This window comes from Musa acuminata, chromosome BXJ1-4, assembly GCF_036884655.1.
Source record: "Musa acuminata AAA Group cultivar baxijiao chromosome BXJ1-4, Cavendish_Baxijiao_AAA, whole genome shotgun sequence".
In the NCBI taxonomy this organism is placed as follows: domain Eukaryota; kingdom Viridiplantae; phylum Streptophyta; class Magnoliopsida; order Zingiberales; family Musaceae; genus Musa; species Musa acuminata.
In genome coordinates, this window is record NC_088330.1 from 29,284,107 (window position 1) to 29,305,033 (window position 20,927).

Genomic DNA, 20,927 nt, shown 5'->3' on the forward strand with positions numbered 1-20,927 from the left:
ATATAATATCTGAGACAAAGGCTTGTGATGTACATTTTTCAGAATCTAATATGTTTACTTGTCAAAACCTTGACCAAGCAGATACACAATAAACATAATGGACAACCATAAAAAGGAATTGGATAAACTTTTAATTTCAGAAAAACTGGAAGTGAATATATTAGTGACACTCACAACCTTAAAAGTCGTCCCAAAATAATTTATATCGAAGGTTTGAAAGCTCAAACTCCAGTCTGGAAGCAAAGTTCAGGTTGAGGCTGCCTATACGAAACAGTTTGACCATGCACCTGAACTCACTCATCAAGGAATCACGTTTATGCTACAAGTAGTTATTTGAAGAGGATATGACAAATTTAAACTAGTGAAAACTACTATCCTGGTCATCTCTTCTGGGGTCATGAACTAAAACCTCAGCTATTCACTGGTGAAATCTGGCACCACCTTTGATCAGAGGGTTCGGGAAAAGCTGATGCCAATTCACCATCAGACTGAACATTTTGCTACAGGAAACCTGATGACTTCAGAGCTTCACAAATCATTCCCGACTGTGGTTGGCGTGCCAAAGCTTCTTCTGACAAACCAACAGTTTCTCCTTTGACACGATGTATTCTGTGCCTTGTTTCTCACAATCCCATCTCATTCCTTTGGCAATGGTTGCTATAGCGTTGATGAAATAGTATGATTCACGGATTATCGCATACCCATTTTGACGTAGGATACGGTCCATCTCAAGGAGCACATATTTCATTTCACATCTGCCAAATTGACAGCAAAAATCCATGCCATGTTATTGCGTTTGAAGTATTCTATTTAGCAATATCTCTGGGTTCACTTAAGAATAAATGTACAGCAGCACATGATACTTGTTTTACAACTGCACCTAAGGCAACAGACAGCACAGATAGCAACCATATTGGGAAACAGGCAGAAAGAACAGTGCAATTTAACTGTTCAATCATATATAGGCCTTCTCAGATAATATAAATATAAAAATAATTGAATTCCATTTCCACATATTTCAAAAACCAGGAAAATCCAAATGTAAAACATAATGTATTTTAATGTAGAGACTAAACATTCAAGAACAATTTGTCATTATTAGATTAGCTTTCATCAGACTGTGGCGGGATTTGTATTAAATAAAGCCACATTTTGAAGTCTAACTTCATCAAGATTTCTTAATGTCAGGAGAAAGGCCAATTCTCTTAAATCAACAGATTCTCAATTCAAGATGATGATACACTAAGTTGTGAATTATTCTCCATTATGACTATAGTCAAATAAAGTTTTTGCCAAGTTATGTCTCCTTTTTGTTTTGCAGGGGAGCTATATATCATCTTTAAAACACTGATATAAAGGTTTTGTAAGAAAATCATTCAGTTTTTGAAGCTTAAAGTGAGATAAACAATGGGTATTAAAAATTTCACCTGTGACTTTCAGCAGTAAATAGGCCATCCAGATGCAACAGGTCATATGTACGAGGATACGTTGAGAATGGCTCACACCTAAAATGAGTTGGAACAGAGAGAAATTATGTTTTCAAAATGCACATTATTCAATAATAAAGATTCTATTGTAGTGATACTCATGGAACCTTTCATATATAAAGATAACAACTTTATAAGAATCTGAGGTGAGTCCAACCTATGTCAAATGCACATCCAAGATGAAAAATTCAAATTACTTACATCTGGCAGTGTTATATGTGGTTTCTTTGTAACATAGGGCACATTTGGACATAGTTGTTGCAAGTAATTGCAAAAAGAAATTTGTCACTTCAACCATGAAAGAGCTACATAAGAGTCAGTCCTTGAAACATATTTAAACATATGCATTTTAGGCAGCAAAAAGCACAATCAGTGATAGATTTTGCATTGGCACACAGAAAGATATAAGCATAATGCAATGGGTAACTCCACTAGCTATGCATGGCATCATCCTAAATGCCTGAAGTGGTCAGTAAGTTAGCTTCGGCCAACCTTAGAGCAAAGCCACATCCTCATCCACCATTAGTTAAGGCCGATGACCAACGAGGGGAGCTGACTTTTTCTCATGTCGTGGCCCTTCTTGTCAGGGTCTGTACACACTTCTATTAAATTATCCCACTCAAGCAGGATATCACCTTCGGCAAGTACCTTTTTGACATCTGCAAGCTCCCAATGGGAAAAGTCTGCATCGGCAATGATCTAAAATGCAGTCTGAGCTTCTGAAGCTAGCATTCGGCTCCATGGTTGACCACTAACTTCCTACCAATGAGCAGTCCCTAACAATCAATAACAGGAAATTCCCCTGAAGGACGTCAACATTCCCACATAATCTCATATACTACACATCCTGGCACATTCTTTTGTACCTCTCAAATCTATAGGCCACATTTAGGCATTGGAGGGTTCCTATCAAAGATAACTATGATAATCCTTATGTGTCTCCTTTCTCTTTTGCAGGCTCAGCACATGGATTCAGCATTCCGTCAAGTCTTCAAGCTAGTTCATCCCTCAGTTGAGAGAATCCAGAATAAGCTTGTGACTGCCAAATCAGACCGAAAAATCTCCCAGTTCTTCGTAGCAACAAATAACTTTTTTTATTAAAGTAGAATATATTGACTTTAAGAAACGTTAAGTGGGAGTGCAATGCATATAAGTATGTTTCTCTGAAAAGATAGCCAAAAGAGATCCTACAGTTTCAGGACACATTAGAGAGCAGATGAAAAACCGAAACAAAAGAAAAGAGTTCAAACATCAACAAAAATTTAAATGGAAGTTGTTATTTCCAAGAAAGTTACGTACGGCAAAAGCTCTATCACAAAACAAATTTGTCATAGTCCATTTGAATGCAAGAACTCATGCATGTAATGATAGTTTCTAGCATAGAAGATAAGGAAATTGCTAATCTCTAGTATCAAATAAGATAAGGAACAAGTTCTCTTCCAATTTATTCCACTATTACTACATGCTTTCTGACACTGAAAATTTCAAAACCTAGACACTTCATATTCTTGCGACAAATTGAACAAAATTGATGCAGCAAAATTCCACTTTGAGAATGCAATTGCCTAGATGGAAGCTAGAAGAAGGTGGGCAAGAACAAAAGTGGTCTTTAAAGTCCAAAAAAATGTAGAAATTCAGAATAATAGTTTATTGATTTCAAAAGCCAGTATGTCTATGATTTCAGCAAAAATTCACTTAACAAAGAACACACCAAGTATATCAATAATCACATACCAATTCTATATGCTCAAGCAAATGAAGCAACCCTTTCATATTAGATTATAAAAGGAATTGAATTGCACGTATATCAAACAACAGTAGATATAAACTAGAGAATTACCAGTCATGATAGGTGCCAATTAGTCCCCTATCATAGACCACTCCAAGTGAATTTGGACCATAAGAGGAGACAACATTCATGACCCATAATGGAGAATCAATAAGAGATGTTGCAAACCCTCCGTACAATGTATTCATATCCATAACATTTCGGATTTCATCACTTCCAAGAGCAGGAAGTAATGCTTTGTAGTGTTTCACCCTCACCTTCCATCTACTGTTATCATGCTTGAAACCACCAGAGTTTCCATTGAAAATCATAGAAATACGCTCTGGGCGTACATGCAACCGATTTGGCCATTTTGGTACAGAGTTCAGTCCCAATTTCTTAAACTTTTGGCTTGGAATACTCAGACAAGGTTGCAGTGGAGTATACCATGCTGAATCTGGATCTGAGCTATAATCACATTTAGGTGGGTAAGATGATGAAGTGAGTCTATCGTAGCAGCTACTATCTAGAGACTTCTGCCACACAGCAATGTCATCCATTTTATCGTAGAGTGTGAAGCACATGCTAGTTAGCAACTTCTTCAATTTATCATAGTCTGACTTCTGTTCCTCCACTGTTGTGTTCCACCCACGCCATCTGTGTTCGTAGTTTATAGGTGGTCCTGAGAGCACCCAGAAGCCCCCAGGTCTAAGTATTCGGTGTACTTCCAGTAGGTAAATACCATCTGGGGAAGATAAAAGATAAAACAGTGAATTCAATAGAACATAATAAGTGAAAGACACTACTCGTTAATCTCTGTGGTCGAATGAGCACAAACTTCCATTGTTAAAAATTTCCAAAGCAATGGAAGAACTAATTAAGTGTACCAAAAGGAATTTTACATCCCTCTGTCATAACAAGAAAATATTCAAAGAAAATAAGTAGCCAAAAGATTCCCACATGAGAAGCTTTCAATCTGAATCCAGGACATCGGGCAGGCACTGAGATGGCAAATGACCACAGACCACAAAAAATAAGCATTACTTGGAATCTTTAGACTTGGTGCAAGTTGAATCATGCAACTTCAGATAAATATAGGGCAAGTTAAGAAAATATCATAAGCATATCCCCTGAGGAACAGCCTACATCTCCAATTTAGACCCTTCACTCTTGAATAGCTTGTTCAATACTCTGTGCAGAAGTCCCAAGAGAGGTGAGCACAACTTTATCCAAAGTTTAGAAGACCACTGGTATCAGTAGGTACAGGTTGGTAGGACCAAATGATTTCACCTGATCCAACCCGATATGGATTGCACCACCCAATACTTTCTTCATACCAAGGTTACCGGGTGGTAAGGAAACCAGTACCAAGCTGCACCAGGAGATAAGCTTACTGCTCATACTGATATCCTTTTTTTTATTTTTGACAATTGTGACAACTGTCCTTTTTCTTTTTTGTTTTCTCTTGGTTTCTCCCAAACTCTCTTCTCTTTTCCCTCTCTCTTTTACTCACCTCCACTATCTCCTATCCTTTGCCTCTACTTCTCCTCTGCCTTCTACTCCTAATAGAGGTTGTGCATCCTCCTCTTCTTCCGTCTCTGCCTCAGCCTCTTCTCCTTTTCCTCTGATCTTCTTTCCCTCTTTCTCTTTGGTATGGATGGTAACATCCCATACCAAGGGTCAATATGCCAATCTATACTGGTACAATATGAGTCCAACTATTAACAATGTTATTGTGGGACCAAAATCTAAAACTTGACTTTATCAACTTGGTCCTATAGCCGAAAGGCTCATATATGTAAAAAAAGAGTTAATTCATATATATAAATGATAATCAACAAAAAGTCTAACTATATATGAAAATGAAGCAAATGAACTAAAACATCATACAGATGCATTAACATTGAGAGAAGAAACACAATTACCATTTTTACACATTCCTACGCATCTTATGACTCATTCTTTATAGAATTTTAAAGGGTCTGGCTTACCAAGTAAGAACCAGCATCATAATCATTTTGCAGTTGTGGGAAGAGAAAATTTACCATATTCTGTCCATGGTATAAGACATCTGGAGCAGTGAGCCATATCAAATGAATTGGAAGGGAATGGAAGACGCTGAGTTGAAATGATGCCTAAGATTGCTGGAATGCCACGTTCAAGGGCAAACTGTACTTGAGCCTCATGATTATCTCTAGGTGCAAGAGAAACAGTTAAAATGCCATGATCTAATAAATCACCTCCCCAGCTTGCAACCTATTAGGATAAGCAAACAGCAAAGCTTAACATCTCTGCCACATAAAAGCATATATGTGGAAATATGCAGAATAGTCTCCTGTAAAAACAAATGCACTTGATACTTCATGAGGCATTGCCACAAAAACTTCAAAGGATGAAATTAGCAGTCTTAGCTTGTACAACGAAGGCTACAAAGCAGAGACAGAAACAAAAATAAATACATGACAACCAAGAATTATCATCAAATAATGATCTATTACAGGCACAAAAAAAAAAAACAGAAAGAGAACATAGTTTGATTGTTTCCTAAAGCCTCACATAAAACTTTTGATTGCTAAAAATGCAAGAATACTCGAAAGCAGAGAATATGCTGCAATCTAAGAAACAGAGAATTTCAAAATGACTTGGATCAGAAGCTGGTCTGTACTCACACCACATCCAGTATCAATGGCAGTTCGGATAGTTCCGTTCTTCATTCCAGGAATCAGCTTTTGCATCAATTTAACATATGAATTAACTCCATTAGGAAACATGGTACCTCCACCTGGAAAGAAGAATTTGTCACCTTCTTTTCTGAGCCAGTGTTGAGTTGATTTCTTATTGCTTATCCAGTCATAGGGAACATTCCTGACAGACAAAAAAAAGACAGTTTATCTCTGATAGCATAACATATAAGTATTCAAAATCATTCCTGGAAGGTGAATGTATACAGTGTCACGAAATGGGAAAAGAGGAGATGTAAAGATAGAAACATACCTGTACCAACATTGATCTTTGCTTTTTGGCCATCTAATTGGTGGCTTATATCCATCAGGAGGAGGAATCAAGCATTCATTTCTGACAGTGATTTGTGGACAATGGCGTTCCATAAAACTAAGTCTGTAATTTCCATACTTCTTCCATCTCTGAAAGAAAGAAAAGAAACTTTTGATATAGTGCCTCCAGTAAGAATGGTTCACGAAAATTACTCTTTCTTGGTGGATAACAGAAAATAATGAGAAACTAAGAATTGAAGAGTATCATTTCAACAGAACACTGTCAAAGATTTTGTCATTCTTTTCTTTCCAATAGAAAATAATTTCCTTTAAATAAATTTTCCTTTATTTCCATACCAGATATGATTCTATCTTTTTTCTGGAACGCTTGACTTTTTCTCTAAGTTAGGGCCTTAAGTCTCATCTATGGAAATGGGATAAGACAAAAACAAGAAAGAGTACAAGAAATATGCAGCAAGTTTGTAAGCAAGAAGAGAAAAGAAGTGATAAAAGGGTTGGAAAAGAAAGAGCAATATAAGATGTGACGGATGAAACTCAAAAGATATTTATTAATGATAAGGAGATTAAGGAAAGATGAAGAAATTATATATATACATTATTTAGTAAACATTCTATAACATAATTAGCTATAAAGACAGATTATAGTGCTAGGTGATTTATTCATAAAATTAGAACAAGCAAGGTAAAAAAAGGTTTATAAAAGATGAAATAGTTAAGAATGTGAAACCTGATAGTATTCCTATTGAGATTTGTAAAAGTTTGGGGAATTAAAGAATAGTTTTGTTGACTAATTTATTTAACAAAATTTTGAGATTTAGAAAGATGTCAAATGGAGGAAGAGCTTTTTTATATTAATTTATAAAAACAAGGGAGGTAACCGAAACTGTTCTAAATTATAGAGGCATTAAAATTATGAGTCACATTATGGAACTGTGAAAGAGTAATTGAATGTAGAATATGATGTAAAACAAATATTTGATAGATCAATTTGGTTTTACGATTTGAAGATCAACAATAGAGACTATTTATTTATTAAGATAATTAATAAAAAAATATAAAGAGGATAAGAAAGATTTTCATATGTTTTCTATCAATTTAAAAATAGTTAATCATTTTCCTAAAGATTCTTTATTGTGGTGGATCTTAAAGAAGAAAGTTGCATTCACTAATTATAATGATGTTATCAAAGATATGTATAATAATATAATCACTAGTATAAGAACCATAGGAATGTCCAAGTGAGTTTCCTATTAGTATGAGATTACATCGATTAGTTCTAAGTCCTTACCTTTTTATATTGGCAGTGTTTGAACTTATGAATCATATGAAGGATAGACCTCTATTGTGTATCTTATTTGCAAAAGATACATTTTAATTAATTATAGTTTAAATAAAATTAATTTTAAACTTGAGTTATAGAGACAAAACTTGAAAAACTTAGAATTTTCAATTTTATAGATCTGAAATTAAATACCACATTCCTAGAAATTTTCCAAAAATTAAATTTCTCTAGACAGTAAAAAGTGTCTTTAGTTAGACCACAAATAGAAAAAATTAAGAATAATTTTTTATACTTTATGTGTCATGTTTCATTTTATATTTAAGTACTACAGAATGAGATCTCTTAATCAGAGTTTTCTTGGCACCCAAGGTGTAACTAGTAGTGAGTACTTGCATTCATCAGAAGCCTTGAACATTAAATAAAAGCCTTCCTGTAGGGTAAATTTGATGCAGTCATACACAAACAAATGTATGTGCATCATAAGTCTTCTTAAATGTTAGATGTGTGATCTCATAAAGACAAGAAAATAACTCTCCACATCAGATAGTTAGGAAGTAAGGAACAATATATCTACGAGGAATGCCATTGGATGGAAAAAATATTCCATAAGGAAAACTATAGCAAGGCAAAGATCAATCCATAAGACAATTAAGGAGGAATTTTTAATTAAATAGGATTGAAGCACCCAAATGCAAGACTGAAGAGCAGTGAATACTTGAATACATAGGAAAAGGGACCAAGGACACTTGGAACAAAGGAGCACTTATCATGTTAGGCTAATTGGCAAAAGTTCTCACAATTCTTTTTTCCACAGCAACAAAGAAACTATGTTACTTCAAAATATGAATAAAACTATTGCCTCTAGCATCAGAGGCAATCAAAACAGAAAGATTATGGGGAAAGCTCCCCATCCATGCAAAATTCGTTCTTTTCAACCACCCAAAATTTGCCAACCAATTGCCAGTGCAATTTCCTTTCCAGAAAACATATTCGACTTTAGCCTCCTCAAAAGCCCCCAAGAGATCTCACATGTCACTAAATGTAGAAGATAATAGACATAAACAGAGCTGAACTAAAGATAAGATGGTAAACAAAACATCAGTTGGCTACATATCATCTATATATATCTAGCGAGATTATAAATGCCAATCAGATATTAGTTTTGACAATCATCAAAATTAGTATGATACCAAAATTCCAAGCAATATACCAACTTATACTATCCAGTATCACTAAAATCAAAGACAAAAAATTGTATACTAAGTCGTACCAATCTTATAACTCCATCATTGATGCTTGGTCATAAATACGCCATTTCTACCAGTAATTTGAACCAAGGTATCAATACTGTACCGTACCGATGTTTCGAGATTGGCTCGGTATGGTACGGTATGGTACCGGTGTACCGAGCGGTATACCCTGGCGTACCGAACAATTTTATATATTTTTCTTCATTACTATAGTACTGTAGCACTGCTACAGTGTAGCACTATAGCATTGTAGCGGTACCGGACGGTCCGCATACCGGTATGTCATCGGACCGGTATGTATCGCCCGTACCGGGCGGTACCATTCGGTACTGCATACCATGATTTGAACTATTATTGCTATTAACAGCTTATTAATTTTATGATAAATTGATCTAGTAATAAGAATCTACAGTACCTTCGGATCTGTGCATGGTGTGTAATCCTGATAGTTCAAACTACACTCTGAGAATTCAACATACTCAATTTTAAGGGGATCTACTGTAGTATCGCCCGTACCGGGCGGTACCATTCGGTACTGCATACCATGATTTGAACTATTATTGCTATTAATAGCTTATTAATTTTATGATAAATTGATCTAGTAATAAGAATCTACAGTACCTTCGGATCTGTGCATGGTGTGTAATCCTGATAGTTCAAACTACACTCTGAGAATTCAACATACTCAATTTTAAGGGGATCTACTGTAGTTTCCTGTTGAGATTGGACGATTGGAGCTTCATCCTGCTTAAAGTATCGATTCTTCTCAGAACAAAAAATGCCCCCAAGATAGAAGGAAAATCCACATAGGATTATGAATCCTAAAGTAAAGGGGACAATCCTAGGATTTATGTCAAGATAAGCTCCTGGCCTGAAATCTCTGTTCTTCATTTTACTTTTTAGATGAAATACCTGCTGAAAAAAAAGCAAAATAGCAAAGCAATTTAGAGTGATGTACTAAGAAAGGATGATTTTATAAACCAATTGTGCAACATAAAACAAATTATTAAAATAGAAAATAACCATATCAATGTATGACATAATCAAATTTGGAAATAGAAATGTACTCAGTAATTTCTAATAATTACTAGAATGCAAAAAAAAATTCAAAAAACACTACCTAAGCAAGAAGAAAACTTAAAAACTGTTCAAAACTGGATACATGAAATGGATACAATATTTTAAAGTATACAAATAAACTTTATTTTCTAAAAGGGTTGCCACAATTGTATTTTTTTATTGCTCAACATTTTTCAGCAAATCATGTATAAAGTTGTAAACTTGAATTATCTGATCTCATGTAATTGAGCTCTTCTCTACAATCAAGAACCATTTGTAATCATAATATTTCTAACATGTAATGTGCATCTATGCATAAATATATTTGCATGGTGAAATCAACAATCATCCACAATTCATCGGAACATTTCTTTATATGAACATTTTAGTCTTCTCTTGGTCTAATTAACAACCTTTCTTCACATTTTCCTACTCCCTAAAGTTAAACTTAGGCAGTCTCCAAAATCAACTAAACTAGACTATGCTTGATGAGTTGGGATTCTACAATGTCTTGTGCAGCATATCTATGGCTATTCTTAAAGTAGTATCAGTGCTTGCTTTAGTAGTTTGGGAGTATAAATGAAGTCCCATAATCATCTTCTTCCCTACAATATCTTCCATCATCTGATCATTTGGATTTTTCTTATTGATATCTCATCAATACCTAGCAAACCCATTACTTTGTACAAACATTTTGCTGATCAGAAGTCTTGAGAAGGGAACTATAATACTTCCCAAAAGAAATCTTCAAGAAATCTCAAAGTTCGCTAAAGATCGGTTTGCTACAAGATATGATTCTTAGAGGCAAAAATATTCCAGGTTTAGAAATTTTAAGAGATTAAACTTAACTGCACAAATTATTTTACGAGGCACCAGAACTTGTGATAATAAACAGCAACACTTGCGTCACCATCATCAGAAGTTCAAACTTCAACAAGGACAACTAAAACAATAGCAGAACAACCAACATGAACTTCGTTTGATTCTACATAAGCATGGAAGGCCTAACTCATTAAGATCTGATACTTTCCACGATTAACTTCACACTTCACCAAACCTCACCATCTTAAAGTTCAACGGTAAAACACCATTCCTGTGAATCAAAACAATTAAGTTCTGGAGATATTTCTTATCACTAGGTAAAAAATTTAGGAAACCAGTAAGAACAGTCGCAACTGAAAATATCCACATTAAGCAGTTGAACCCATCACACATTTTCGCCACGCAAATTCTTGAAATTTAAGAATTGAACAGCAGAAGATACTTGACCCTTGGTTAAATCCCCAAAGTCGAGGTAAAGATCCAGGACGCCACAAAGTCAGAACAGAATCACTTGGATCGTAGACGCGTAGGAAAAGAAACTCGATACATAAGATTTCACAGGATTCAAATAAGGGCAATCTTGGCGCAGCGTCGATCTGCCAATAATTCTTAATTTAGTGATTTGATTCTGCGAATCCAACAAGAGAGGTTTCTGTTAAGTGCAGCAGTACAACGAAGAAACATTAAGTAACACGGAACCAAACAAAATAGAGAACAGAAAAATAAAGTTCAACCAACCGCTTCAAAATAAAGAGAACAACTAAAGATTGAAAGAAAAGAGACGGCAACAGCAAAACCCAATCCAGCCCCCCCGCAGGCTGATCACATTTTAATCAGCAGCTAATAACGCAGTTAATGTTGCGTACCTCAAGGAGGAGTGTGCCTTCCTTTCCAAGCTTCGCTGCCCAGCTTAGCGTCTATGCGTTTGGATCGACGAAGAGGAGGATGAGAACTTGAAAGAGATGGGACTGCGGCCCTCCCTGTGGTGATGATTTTAGTTGTCACAGATCTATCTCTTAAACTTCCTACGATCCAAAACAAACTAACAACCCAGCAAGAGTTCGAAAGGTAGCAGCATCCTCCGCCTCTTCGGCCACCTTTTGGGGAACAAAAGGCCGGCTTTTACCTGTCCTCGGCTGGAAGTGAAGAGAGGGGAAAATGCACCGGCGAATCGGACGGTAGGGGACGATCACAGCTGGCCCAGGTAAAGACGACGCCATTTGACGAATAAAGGTGGAGTCCACACCTCTTATGAGCTTGGAGAGGGTTTGCAAGATTTCGGCGTAGTGTAGCTAATAATAAACAAAAAAGGTGAAAGTGTTTGCACGCGCCTTCCAGCCGCATAAACCAAACCAGATTCGACGGTTCACCGATTTGGTTCGGTTAGTAGCTTAGACCAAACCATGAAAACCCCGTGGTTACTTTTGGCATCAAAGGAAATGATAACTGTGTGTAAAATTGCACGAATCTTCAAGAATGGACACACGTTGCACATGTTTGGGCAAACGTTTTGCTCGGGTTCTATACATGATCACCCAAATAAGAGACGGGGCCAAAATGTGGTGCTGACGATGAAGATGACAACACTCATATTGTTGCTAATATGTCATGAATGATATAGGTCAGCTCAAAGTATGGGTACACACGCCAACTACAATTTGCTAATCTCAAAATGTCATCACGAACATATATGACTGGCTTGATCACGAGTATACGAGTGGAACAACAGTTGCAACCCGATCATCGTATAAATACACAAGATCTGATCCTAATTTGGATTAAATTGGTCAAGACTAGAATCGGGATCAGCCAATTATTTCACAGTTTCGATTATAGAATCGACTAATTATTTTACGGTTTCGAATCGATTTCGACACTAAATTGTATTTAAAAAAAAAAAGCGGTCAAATGATCATTGGCTATTGCAATGATGATCAAAAGACCATTTCACCCCTTTTAATAGTTAATAATAAATAATATTTTAAAAATATAAAAAATTATAAAAAATTAAATTTAAATTTATGAAAAGATAATCTTTATCCCTTCACACAACTAAATAACTATGGGTTAAGGGTATTTTTTTTAAAATGATAAAAATCTATAAATATCTCTTTATCAAATTTTCTATTTCTCTCCAATCTTCTCAATTTCTATATTGCTCCTAAATCTTATCAATCTTCTCAAATCAACTATATTGCTCTATATTCCAGTCAAACTTTAATTCAGCCTAATTGGTGTTCTAAATTACTAATCAGGTTAAACAGAAATTAACCTGAAATCTTAAGCTCAAAGGCTAGATTCAAGTCAGCTCCAAATCCTAGATACATTAAGACTATCTAAGTCATAATTACATTAAGACTCTTCAAATCCTAACCTATTTAGGATTTTGACTCTACCTCCAACTTTCTGGTCAATCTAGGGTAGCTTCTAAGTTAACAGTAGCAATAGAAAAACAAGAGGAGAAGAGGAAGAAACCTCGATAGCCCTTCTCTCACAATAATTGAGATCAGTAAGTAAGAAGTCATTTTCTTTCAACTTAAGATAGAATTCTTCAAAAGAGAACCAACATCAAACAGTGGCTTCATCTTTGTCCTCACATCCAAAGACATGACAATAATCTCAACAAATAATAGCTCTTCCACAACCATATCAAAGGTGTTGTCGAATTGGTAAAATGAGAAAATAAAGAGGGAACTAATAGTAAGTATTCTATCACGATCTATCCATCCATACTTGTCACAGGAGAACTTTTGAGTGATCATTGCTCAAGAACTCTTTACTTTAATTTCTATTTTAGCCACTTTAAATTTACAATAAGAGTAGATTAATTTTTTCTAAATTATGTTTATTATAGTAAAAGTGTAAATCCTCTATCAAAACTTCTATTCAGAAGGTAGTGTTAAGTCAACGATTTATCGAACCTAAACCTCATACAAATCAAGTGGTATCACAATAGTGATCTCTCACCTATGGATGGTTGCCACTAGACAAGAATATAAAGCCTCTAAGAAAGAGTTGCATGAGTTGGAGACTAAGTCGCACTCACCTAAAGGAAGAACCATCAAAAGGAACATAGCCAACACTTTAATAGCCTTGGTAGACCTTATTGCCCAAATGATAGTATTAGCTTAGTAGACGAAGATTATGATGGGCTAGATACAAGCCCAAACCAACCCTACAGTAAAAGATGATCAATTGAAGAATGTATAGCAAAGAAGAGAGAGTCATCTCTATTCAAGACAACCAATCGCGAAGACGATATTGCCAACCAGAATATCGTAACATAAACTTTACCATTGCAAGTTGAGATTTACATCAATATACCCTCCTATGATGGCTTGATCAACGCTTAGTTATTAGACTTAGAACCTCTCTAAATGATCACTCGACAGTAATGAAATATATTATTGGCCTATATGAACATATTTATACAAAGTTGGGCCTTTTTAGAATATATAATATCTCGATTGTTAGCAACATAGTGATCATCTATAGAAAGAATCACACTCACAACAAAAAATCTATAGAAAAAGCCAAAGGAAGTCACTTGAAGGCTTAGAAGAATTTTAGGAATAGTAAAACTTTTTCATTATCAAACGAAGTAATCTATTATGTGAAAATTATAAAATTATAAGCCACTTTCGAGAAAAATGTTGGAAGGTTCATTTAGAACTCTTCCCAAATTGGTTGAAGAAAGTCAGCGAATCACGATCAGAACTATGGGTGATGACTCCATCAAACTTTCATTAGTATTATATTTAGATCAAAGTCTATTGCTAATGGTTAGATCAAAGGCTATAGACCTAAATCTAACTCCTAGTTCAAAAGTTCAAGAAGAGCTTTTCATTATAAGATCTACGTGAAGCAAAAATTTGTTGGCATGATCTTTGACACCAAGTGCTAAAAAAAATTGCATCTCGGTGAGCTTGGTCAAGAGCTTAGCCTAAAGACAATACTGCATTTTTAACCATATCCTCTTGGATAGCTTCATAATGATGTGGAGATAAAAATCGACTAGCAATGCAAGGTACAATTTGCCATCATAAGGGAATTCATTGATGATGTGATAAGTAAGGTGGTTCCACTTGATATATGCTAAGCCATCCTTTGAGCCAAACTCCAATTCAACCTAATTAGAGTTCAAGTTAGACTCCAATTCAATTATAATCAAACCAAATTAAGATCAAGCTAAAATCTTATACTCAAAGACCATATTCAAGTCAACCCCAAGCCTTAAAAGGTATTAGGAGTCTTCAAGTTATAAATGCATTAGGACTCTTTAAGCCCTAACCTAGCTAGGACTCCACCCATACCTCAACTGTAAAATAGGGAGGAGAGACTCATCTAAAGCATCCCCAAAGCAATCTAAGTTGTTCATCAAGGATGATCTTAATAGCACATAGCAAAATTGGCTAACTTCTATTGAATGACCTCTTGAAGTTTTAAAGTATTATTTGGATACGCAAAGCTCATATCATAGTAGTCCACTTGCCTCAATCCAAGTCTTAATAAATTTAGACTATGATAACTCTCACTCAAATAGAGGCAACCACCAAGCAAGAGGTTTGTAACGGCACTATAAAGAAAGTACTAACTATAAAGTCCTTAAACCCTAAGGACTTTGAGCACTCCTCACCCTATAAAACAAGGGGGTGTACCCCTATCTAAAGGAAATCAAAGAAGTAACCAACAAGAGTCTCACTGACCCTTGTTATTCCAACCTTAGAAGAGAGAATAGAATAGAGGAAAATAGAGAAAATAGGAATTATATGAAGTGTATCCAATCCTTCTAACCATAGCCTTCTTCCTCGAGTTTCAATAGTTGAAGCTTTATATCAAATTTCATCCAACTATTACAAGAAGCCCCTATAGCTTGCTACTTGCTATCCAAACCTCAAGATGAGGCTCCAGTAGTGAGAAAGAAAGTGACCACAATTGGTAGATTACAACTAACATATCAATAGAAGTATCAATAATATGAATATACTATCCTTAGTGATATGATTTGTGATGTATATTCTTCATAAATATGATAAATGATAAACTTATATTTTTGGCTTTTAAAATTAAAGTACATACTTTTCAAAAATATTATTCTCAATATTTTATGAAATATTAGTTGAGCATGTACAAGAGTCAATGTTCATTTTAGCGAAAAAGATATGGTCATTAAGTCACTTAGGCATGGATAGAGTAATAAAAAATTAAATAAAATATAAATCAAGAGAGAAGTGTTATACTAAAACTATTAAAATATGTAAGTGAGATTGAAAGATAAGTTTAGACTAAAAATATTATCTTTATCAAACCAAATTATGTTAGGATATTAATGACACTAAGAGGGGAGAGGGGTAGGGGATTTTGACTTAATACTATAGCAAATTTTAACTGACTTTAAAATTTGATCAAAAAATCTATATCAGAAATATGATTAACCAAATATTAAGTGCAAGTAAGGGTTGTGAGTAAAGTGAAAAATAATAAATAAGCAATCACAAATAAAAGTCACTAGTAATAAAAGGAATATAAATCAATTTATAATGGTTTGGTCTTTTCGACTTACGTCCACTCACAGATCCTCTTTTCTCAAAGTCATCAAATTTTACTATCGATCTTCTTTCTAACAGGCAAAGATCAACTACTCATGGTACAACTTTTCTCCTCTTTATAAGCCTAGGAGAAAACCTCTATACTTGCACTTTTATAAGAAATCTCTCACATCCTATAATTTAATATCATAACTAAACTTAAGAGGAAGGAAGAGACTCAAATAGTACTGAGAGCTATAATATTTTACAAATTCAATGTTCCATCAACCAAGCCTAAGTAGGACATTTATAGGCCCTAAAATATTTTAAGAATGGAGCTAAAAAATTTAACTCTTTGAAAATTTTAGGATATGGGCAGTACTACCATCGTAACTTTTGATATCGTAATTTTAAACTCTACGGTACTACCACCATAAAATTTAAAACTTTGATGATACTATTATCACCCTAGGTGGTACTTTTATTACCATGGGCGGTACCATCATCGGAAAGCTTGACATACAAAAATAGTACTTGTCGGTTGACTCAAGTGGTACTACCGCTTAGGCCTAGTGGTACCACCACCTAGGCCTTCTTTTGACTACAAGTTTAACCTTCTAATATATCTAATTCGGCCTATCTTCAAGCCTAATAATTTTCTTGATAAATTGACATTATTTCGGCCCAATGCCAACTCAAATTGATCCAAAATAATCTCGATCAAGACTTTAACAAATCAACCATATATCTGACATACGAAGCTTTCAGTATGTTGTGCGCTCTTCAAATAAGTTGTTCGATCTTTCAGTACTTTATCTAAACCTTTAGCACACCACCCTTTCTCTTGGCATCACGTCTATTGAATTAGTATGTTGATTTTTCCATGACATCTAATTTTTCGGCATAATATCTAATCCTTCCAACATAATGCCTAAACCTATAGCATAAAGTTAAATCTCTAATATATTAACCAATCTTTTGGCTCGATGTCTAATTTTGACATAATGATCTATTGGTGCAACATTTGATTCTCTTACTCGATAGTTGGCCTTTCCATGATCCAAGTCTATAATCGAAATATTTCATACGTCACTTATTTCAAAAATAAATTAGTCTAATAAACTCATCAATTGATTTCATTATCAAAATTTAGGATTCAACAATCCTCCTCTTTTTGATAAGGACAACCAATTGATGATGATGTTTTAACAATACTCCTATATCTATATATCATTTTAAAATATTATATAAATTTGAACTCAAATGATCATATATCATTTTAAATACTTATATTGAATTCAAGTTAAAATAAAATTGATCTTGTCGATATTATGATTCAATCATTCAAACCCAAAACTCAACGTTAAATCAAGTTTTAAATTTCAAGTTATAATCATAATTATTTTAAGTTTCAAATTTCAATGTATAATGTCATTCGAAGTATAACTATAAGTTAACTTTTTGTTAGTTATATAATAATAAAAAAAATATAAGACATTATGATTCTTCCTATTTATGCATGAGTCACTATTTTTTTCTTTAACATAAAAAAAAAATATGAGTTACTGTTTCTCCTCCTTTGTCATCAGCAAAAAGAAGAGAGTGATATTATGATATTACTTCTCCCCGTTTATATTATTCACTGAATAAAAATAAAGATTACTTTGATATCATGGAACATAAAAAATCTCAATATTATGTCATCAAGGATAAGTTAAAGCTATGGATAGCAAGAGGCCAATTGATGATGGGTCTTAACAAGACTCCTTCTATCTATATATCATTTTAAAAATATGATAAACTTGAATTCAAAATAATACACTTTCAATAATAGTCTTGAATTCAGGTTAAATCAAATTCAATCTTATTAATATTATCATTGCAAGCCCAAATAATTACACTAGTTTCGAATTTCAAAGAATATTTAACAAAAGTTTGACATGATTTATTACTAACAAAAAGTTATAAAAGTATCATAAGTCTCCTGGTTTCATTGTTCCATATATAGTCTAGGCATGAATCATTACTACTCCCCTTTGGCCATTAAACTAAAGAAAAAAAAAAAGTTACTTCTTCTCTTTGGTTATTAAAAATATGAGTTAATTCTGCTATCCTTTGTCATCAACAAAAAGAATAGATTATATAAGTCATAAATATAAACTAGTCACAAAATATCTCAAGTTATGGAGACTGAGAAGTCAAGTGAATGATCATAATTCATTTGGATAAATCTCTCATTTAGTTATTAATAAAAAGAAAGAATCGAAAACAAATAGCAAAGGATTTTAATCATGCATTTGAAAAATTCAACATACCTAATTCACTTCTAAAAAAATCAAATTATTCTTCACTCAATGGTTTAGCAAAAATATCTACTAATTGATATTTTATATCAATAAAATTAAAAGAATATATAATGATTGCTAATATAATCCCTAACAAAATAATATATAATATCAATATGCTTAATCTTAGAGTGTTGAATAGAATTATTTGTCAAATAAATTACACTAATATTATCATATTTTATAAGAATATTTTTTAGGCAGAGTTCATAATCTTCTAAAGTGTTCTTCGTACAAATTATTTGCATATAACATACATCTACTACAACATATTCAGCTTGAACGGTAGATAGTACGATAGAGTTTTGCTTCTTGGATGACCTAGGAACTAATACATTTTAGAGATAGTTTTTCTATCTATTTTATATTATAAAAAGTTAGCATCAACAATCAAATTAAAATTTTTGGATTTAGGATACCATAATTCTAAATCAGGTATTCCTTTTAAGTATCTAAAAATTTCTTTTACTACTTTATAGTGAGATTATTTATGATTAGACTAAAATTTATTACAAAGTCCACTACTAAATATTATATCAGGTCTAATTGTAGTAAGCTATTTATAGTGACAAGTATAGTAAAATACCTATCATGCCTCTATATATTTTTTATCAAAGAATTCTCTTTTATTATTCAAGTCTAATTTAGTAGAGATGTTTATTATTTTAATATATTAATAGGCATATTTGGTTTGACTAATGAAAATATCATCAATTAATTATTTAATTTATAATCCTAGAAAAATATCAGTTCACCCATTAAACTCATTTCAAATTCTTGGCTCATACTCTTAGTAAATGATTCAAGATTCATTAGTAAAACTAAAAAATATTATTATTAATATAAATTTAAATTAATAAAAAATTATTATTAAAATATTTAATAATTAATATGATGTCGATTTTATTTTTTTAAATTATTTAAAAAAAAATGAGCTAAGTCTTTCATACCAAGCTCAAGGGGCTTAATTCAACCCATAGAGAGTACTAGATAATTTATAAACATAGTTTGAGAAAAGATCATTTTCAAATCCAAATGGTTGCTCAACATAAACCTTTTTGAAAATAAAATTATTAAGAAAAATATTTTTAATATCTATTTGAAATAATTTAAAATTTTTAAAATATGCATAGATAAAAAAGTATTTATTTATGCTAAATATATTTATTGCTTTTCTTATGGCTTCGATTTTAGCATCTATTTATGCTAATATTTTAGTATTATATTTTACACTACTATGTCTATTGATTTTTCCCCTATTTTCTATGTTACATAGCAATGCTGCTTACTACCCATCTATTCCTATAATTTTGGTTGCATCTTGGCTTGAATGTTTAATTTTATCAAGGATTTTAATTTAATTTTACTTTTACTACCATTTTTTTTCTTCTAGATTAAAATGTTTTTTATCTGTACTTATTTAATATTAATAATATTAATATTAATAATTAAACTAAAACAAGAATAATTATCACTACAAATATACAAAGGAAACGTTCTAGTTTATATCATCTCAATAGTAGCAATGACTTGATTTTTATCCTCCTTAATTTTACAAAGATTATTTCCCAGATTAATTTCATAATATTTTTTCACCGACTGTTCCATGCTCAATATATTACTTTTAAATTTAGACATATAAAATAACATTAACGATATATATGTAAAACTAGGTATTTTAACCTTGTCTTGAATATTAATTATAAAATCATCTCCAAATTTTATTTTTATAATAAATGATTCAATATTGAAGTGCTATGTACTATCAAAAAACAAAATTTATTGTGTCGTAAGCCCATGGAATATTTTCGTTTTAGTCAATATAATTTATATGTTCTTGGATAGGAGAATGACCATAAGCATTGTAATTATAATACGATTTAATAGCATGACGATGACCATATAGTCATCTTCCACATCACATTCTTTAAACTAGCATTAGCTTCAACTACGGCCTTTGTTGGTATAACGATTTTGATCATCCTTTTTATTTTGATCAGCTTTATATCGTAGCCATTATTTAATTTTGTATTTATAATAGTTGCTCAGATTATACATATTCATTGATGTCCATCTCCTTAAGATTTTTAGACACCTTGATCGAACATAATATATACTCAAACTTATATGTTAGGAATATAAATTTTTTTTCATGATTTAAATATCACTGGCATCCTCTTTATAGTTTTTATTTGGTTTCTTGATAGACAAAGTGTGAGATATATAATTTGAGAGTAATTCATAATCTAACTTTCAAATGCTAATCCGAGTGACTATAGTTTTTCTTTCAATAGGATTATATTCCATTAAGGTTTTAATAAAATGAAATTTTTTATACCGAATAATATAATTTTTAAAAGTAACATTTTTTA

General features: G+C 32.9%; 1 protein-coding gene across 3 annotated transcripts; it reads right to left on the reverse strand.

The window, feature by feature from the left end:
* Positions 1–110: 110 nt before the first annotated feature.
* LOC135651852 (probable methyltransferase PMT20) lies at positions 111–11,912 on the reverse strand. Of its 3 annotated transcripts, none has more exons than XM_065172382.1 (9): positions 11,809–11,912; positions 11,549–11,662; positions 11,130–11,310; positions 6,250–6,398; positions 5,925–6,120; positions 5,301–5,511; positions 3,328–4,000; positions 1,428–1,505; positions 111–755 (listed from the first exon to the last, which is right to left on the reverse strand). In XM_065172382.1, the coding sequence occupies exons 4-9, from the start codon at positions 6,360–6,362 to the stop codon at positions 536–538; spliced, it is 1,491 nt and encodes a 496-aa protein (XP_065028454.1). In that variant the 5' UTR covers positions 6,363–6,398; positions 11,130–11,310; positions 11,549–11,662; positions 11,809–11,912; the 3' UTR covers positions 111–535. The 3 variants fall into 3 exon arrangements, with proteins under 3 accessions (XP_065028454.1, XP_065028461.1, XP_065028444.1); XM_065172389.1 differs by adding an exon at positions 9,423–9,713 and having other exon boundaries at positions 11,549–11,912; XM_065172372.1 differs by lacking the exons at positions 11,130–11,310; positions 11,549–11,662; positions 11,809–11,912 and adding an exon at positions 9,217–9,345.
* Positions 11,913–20,927: the final 9,015 nt, after the last annotated feature.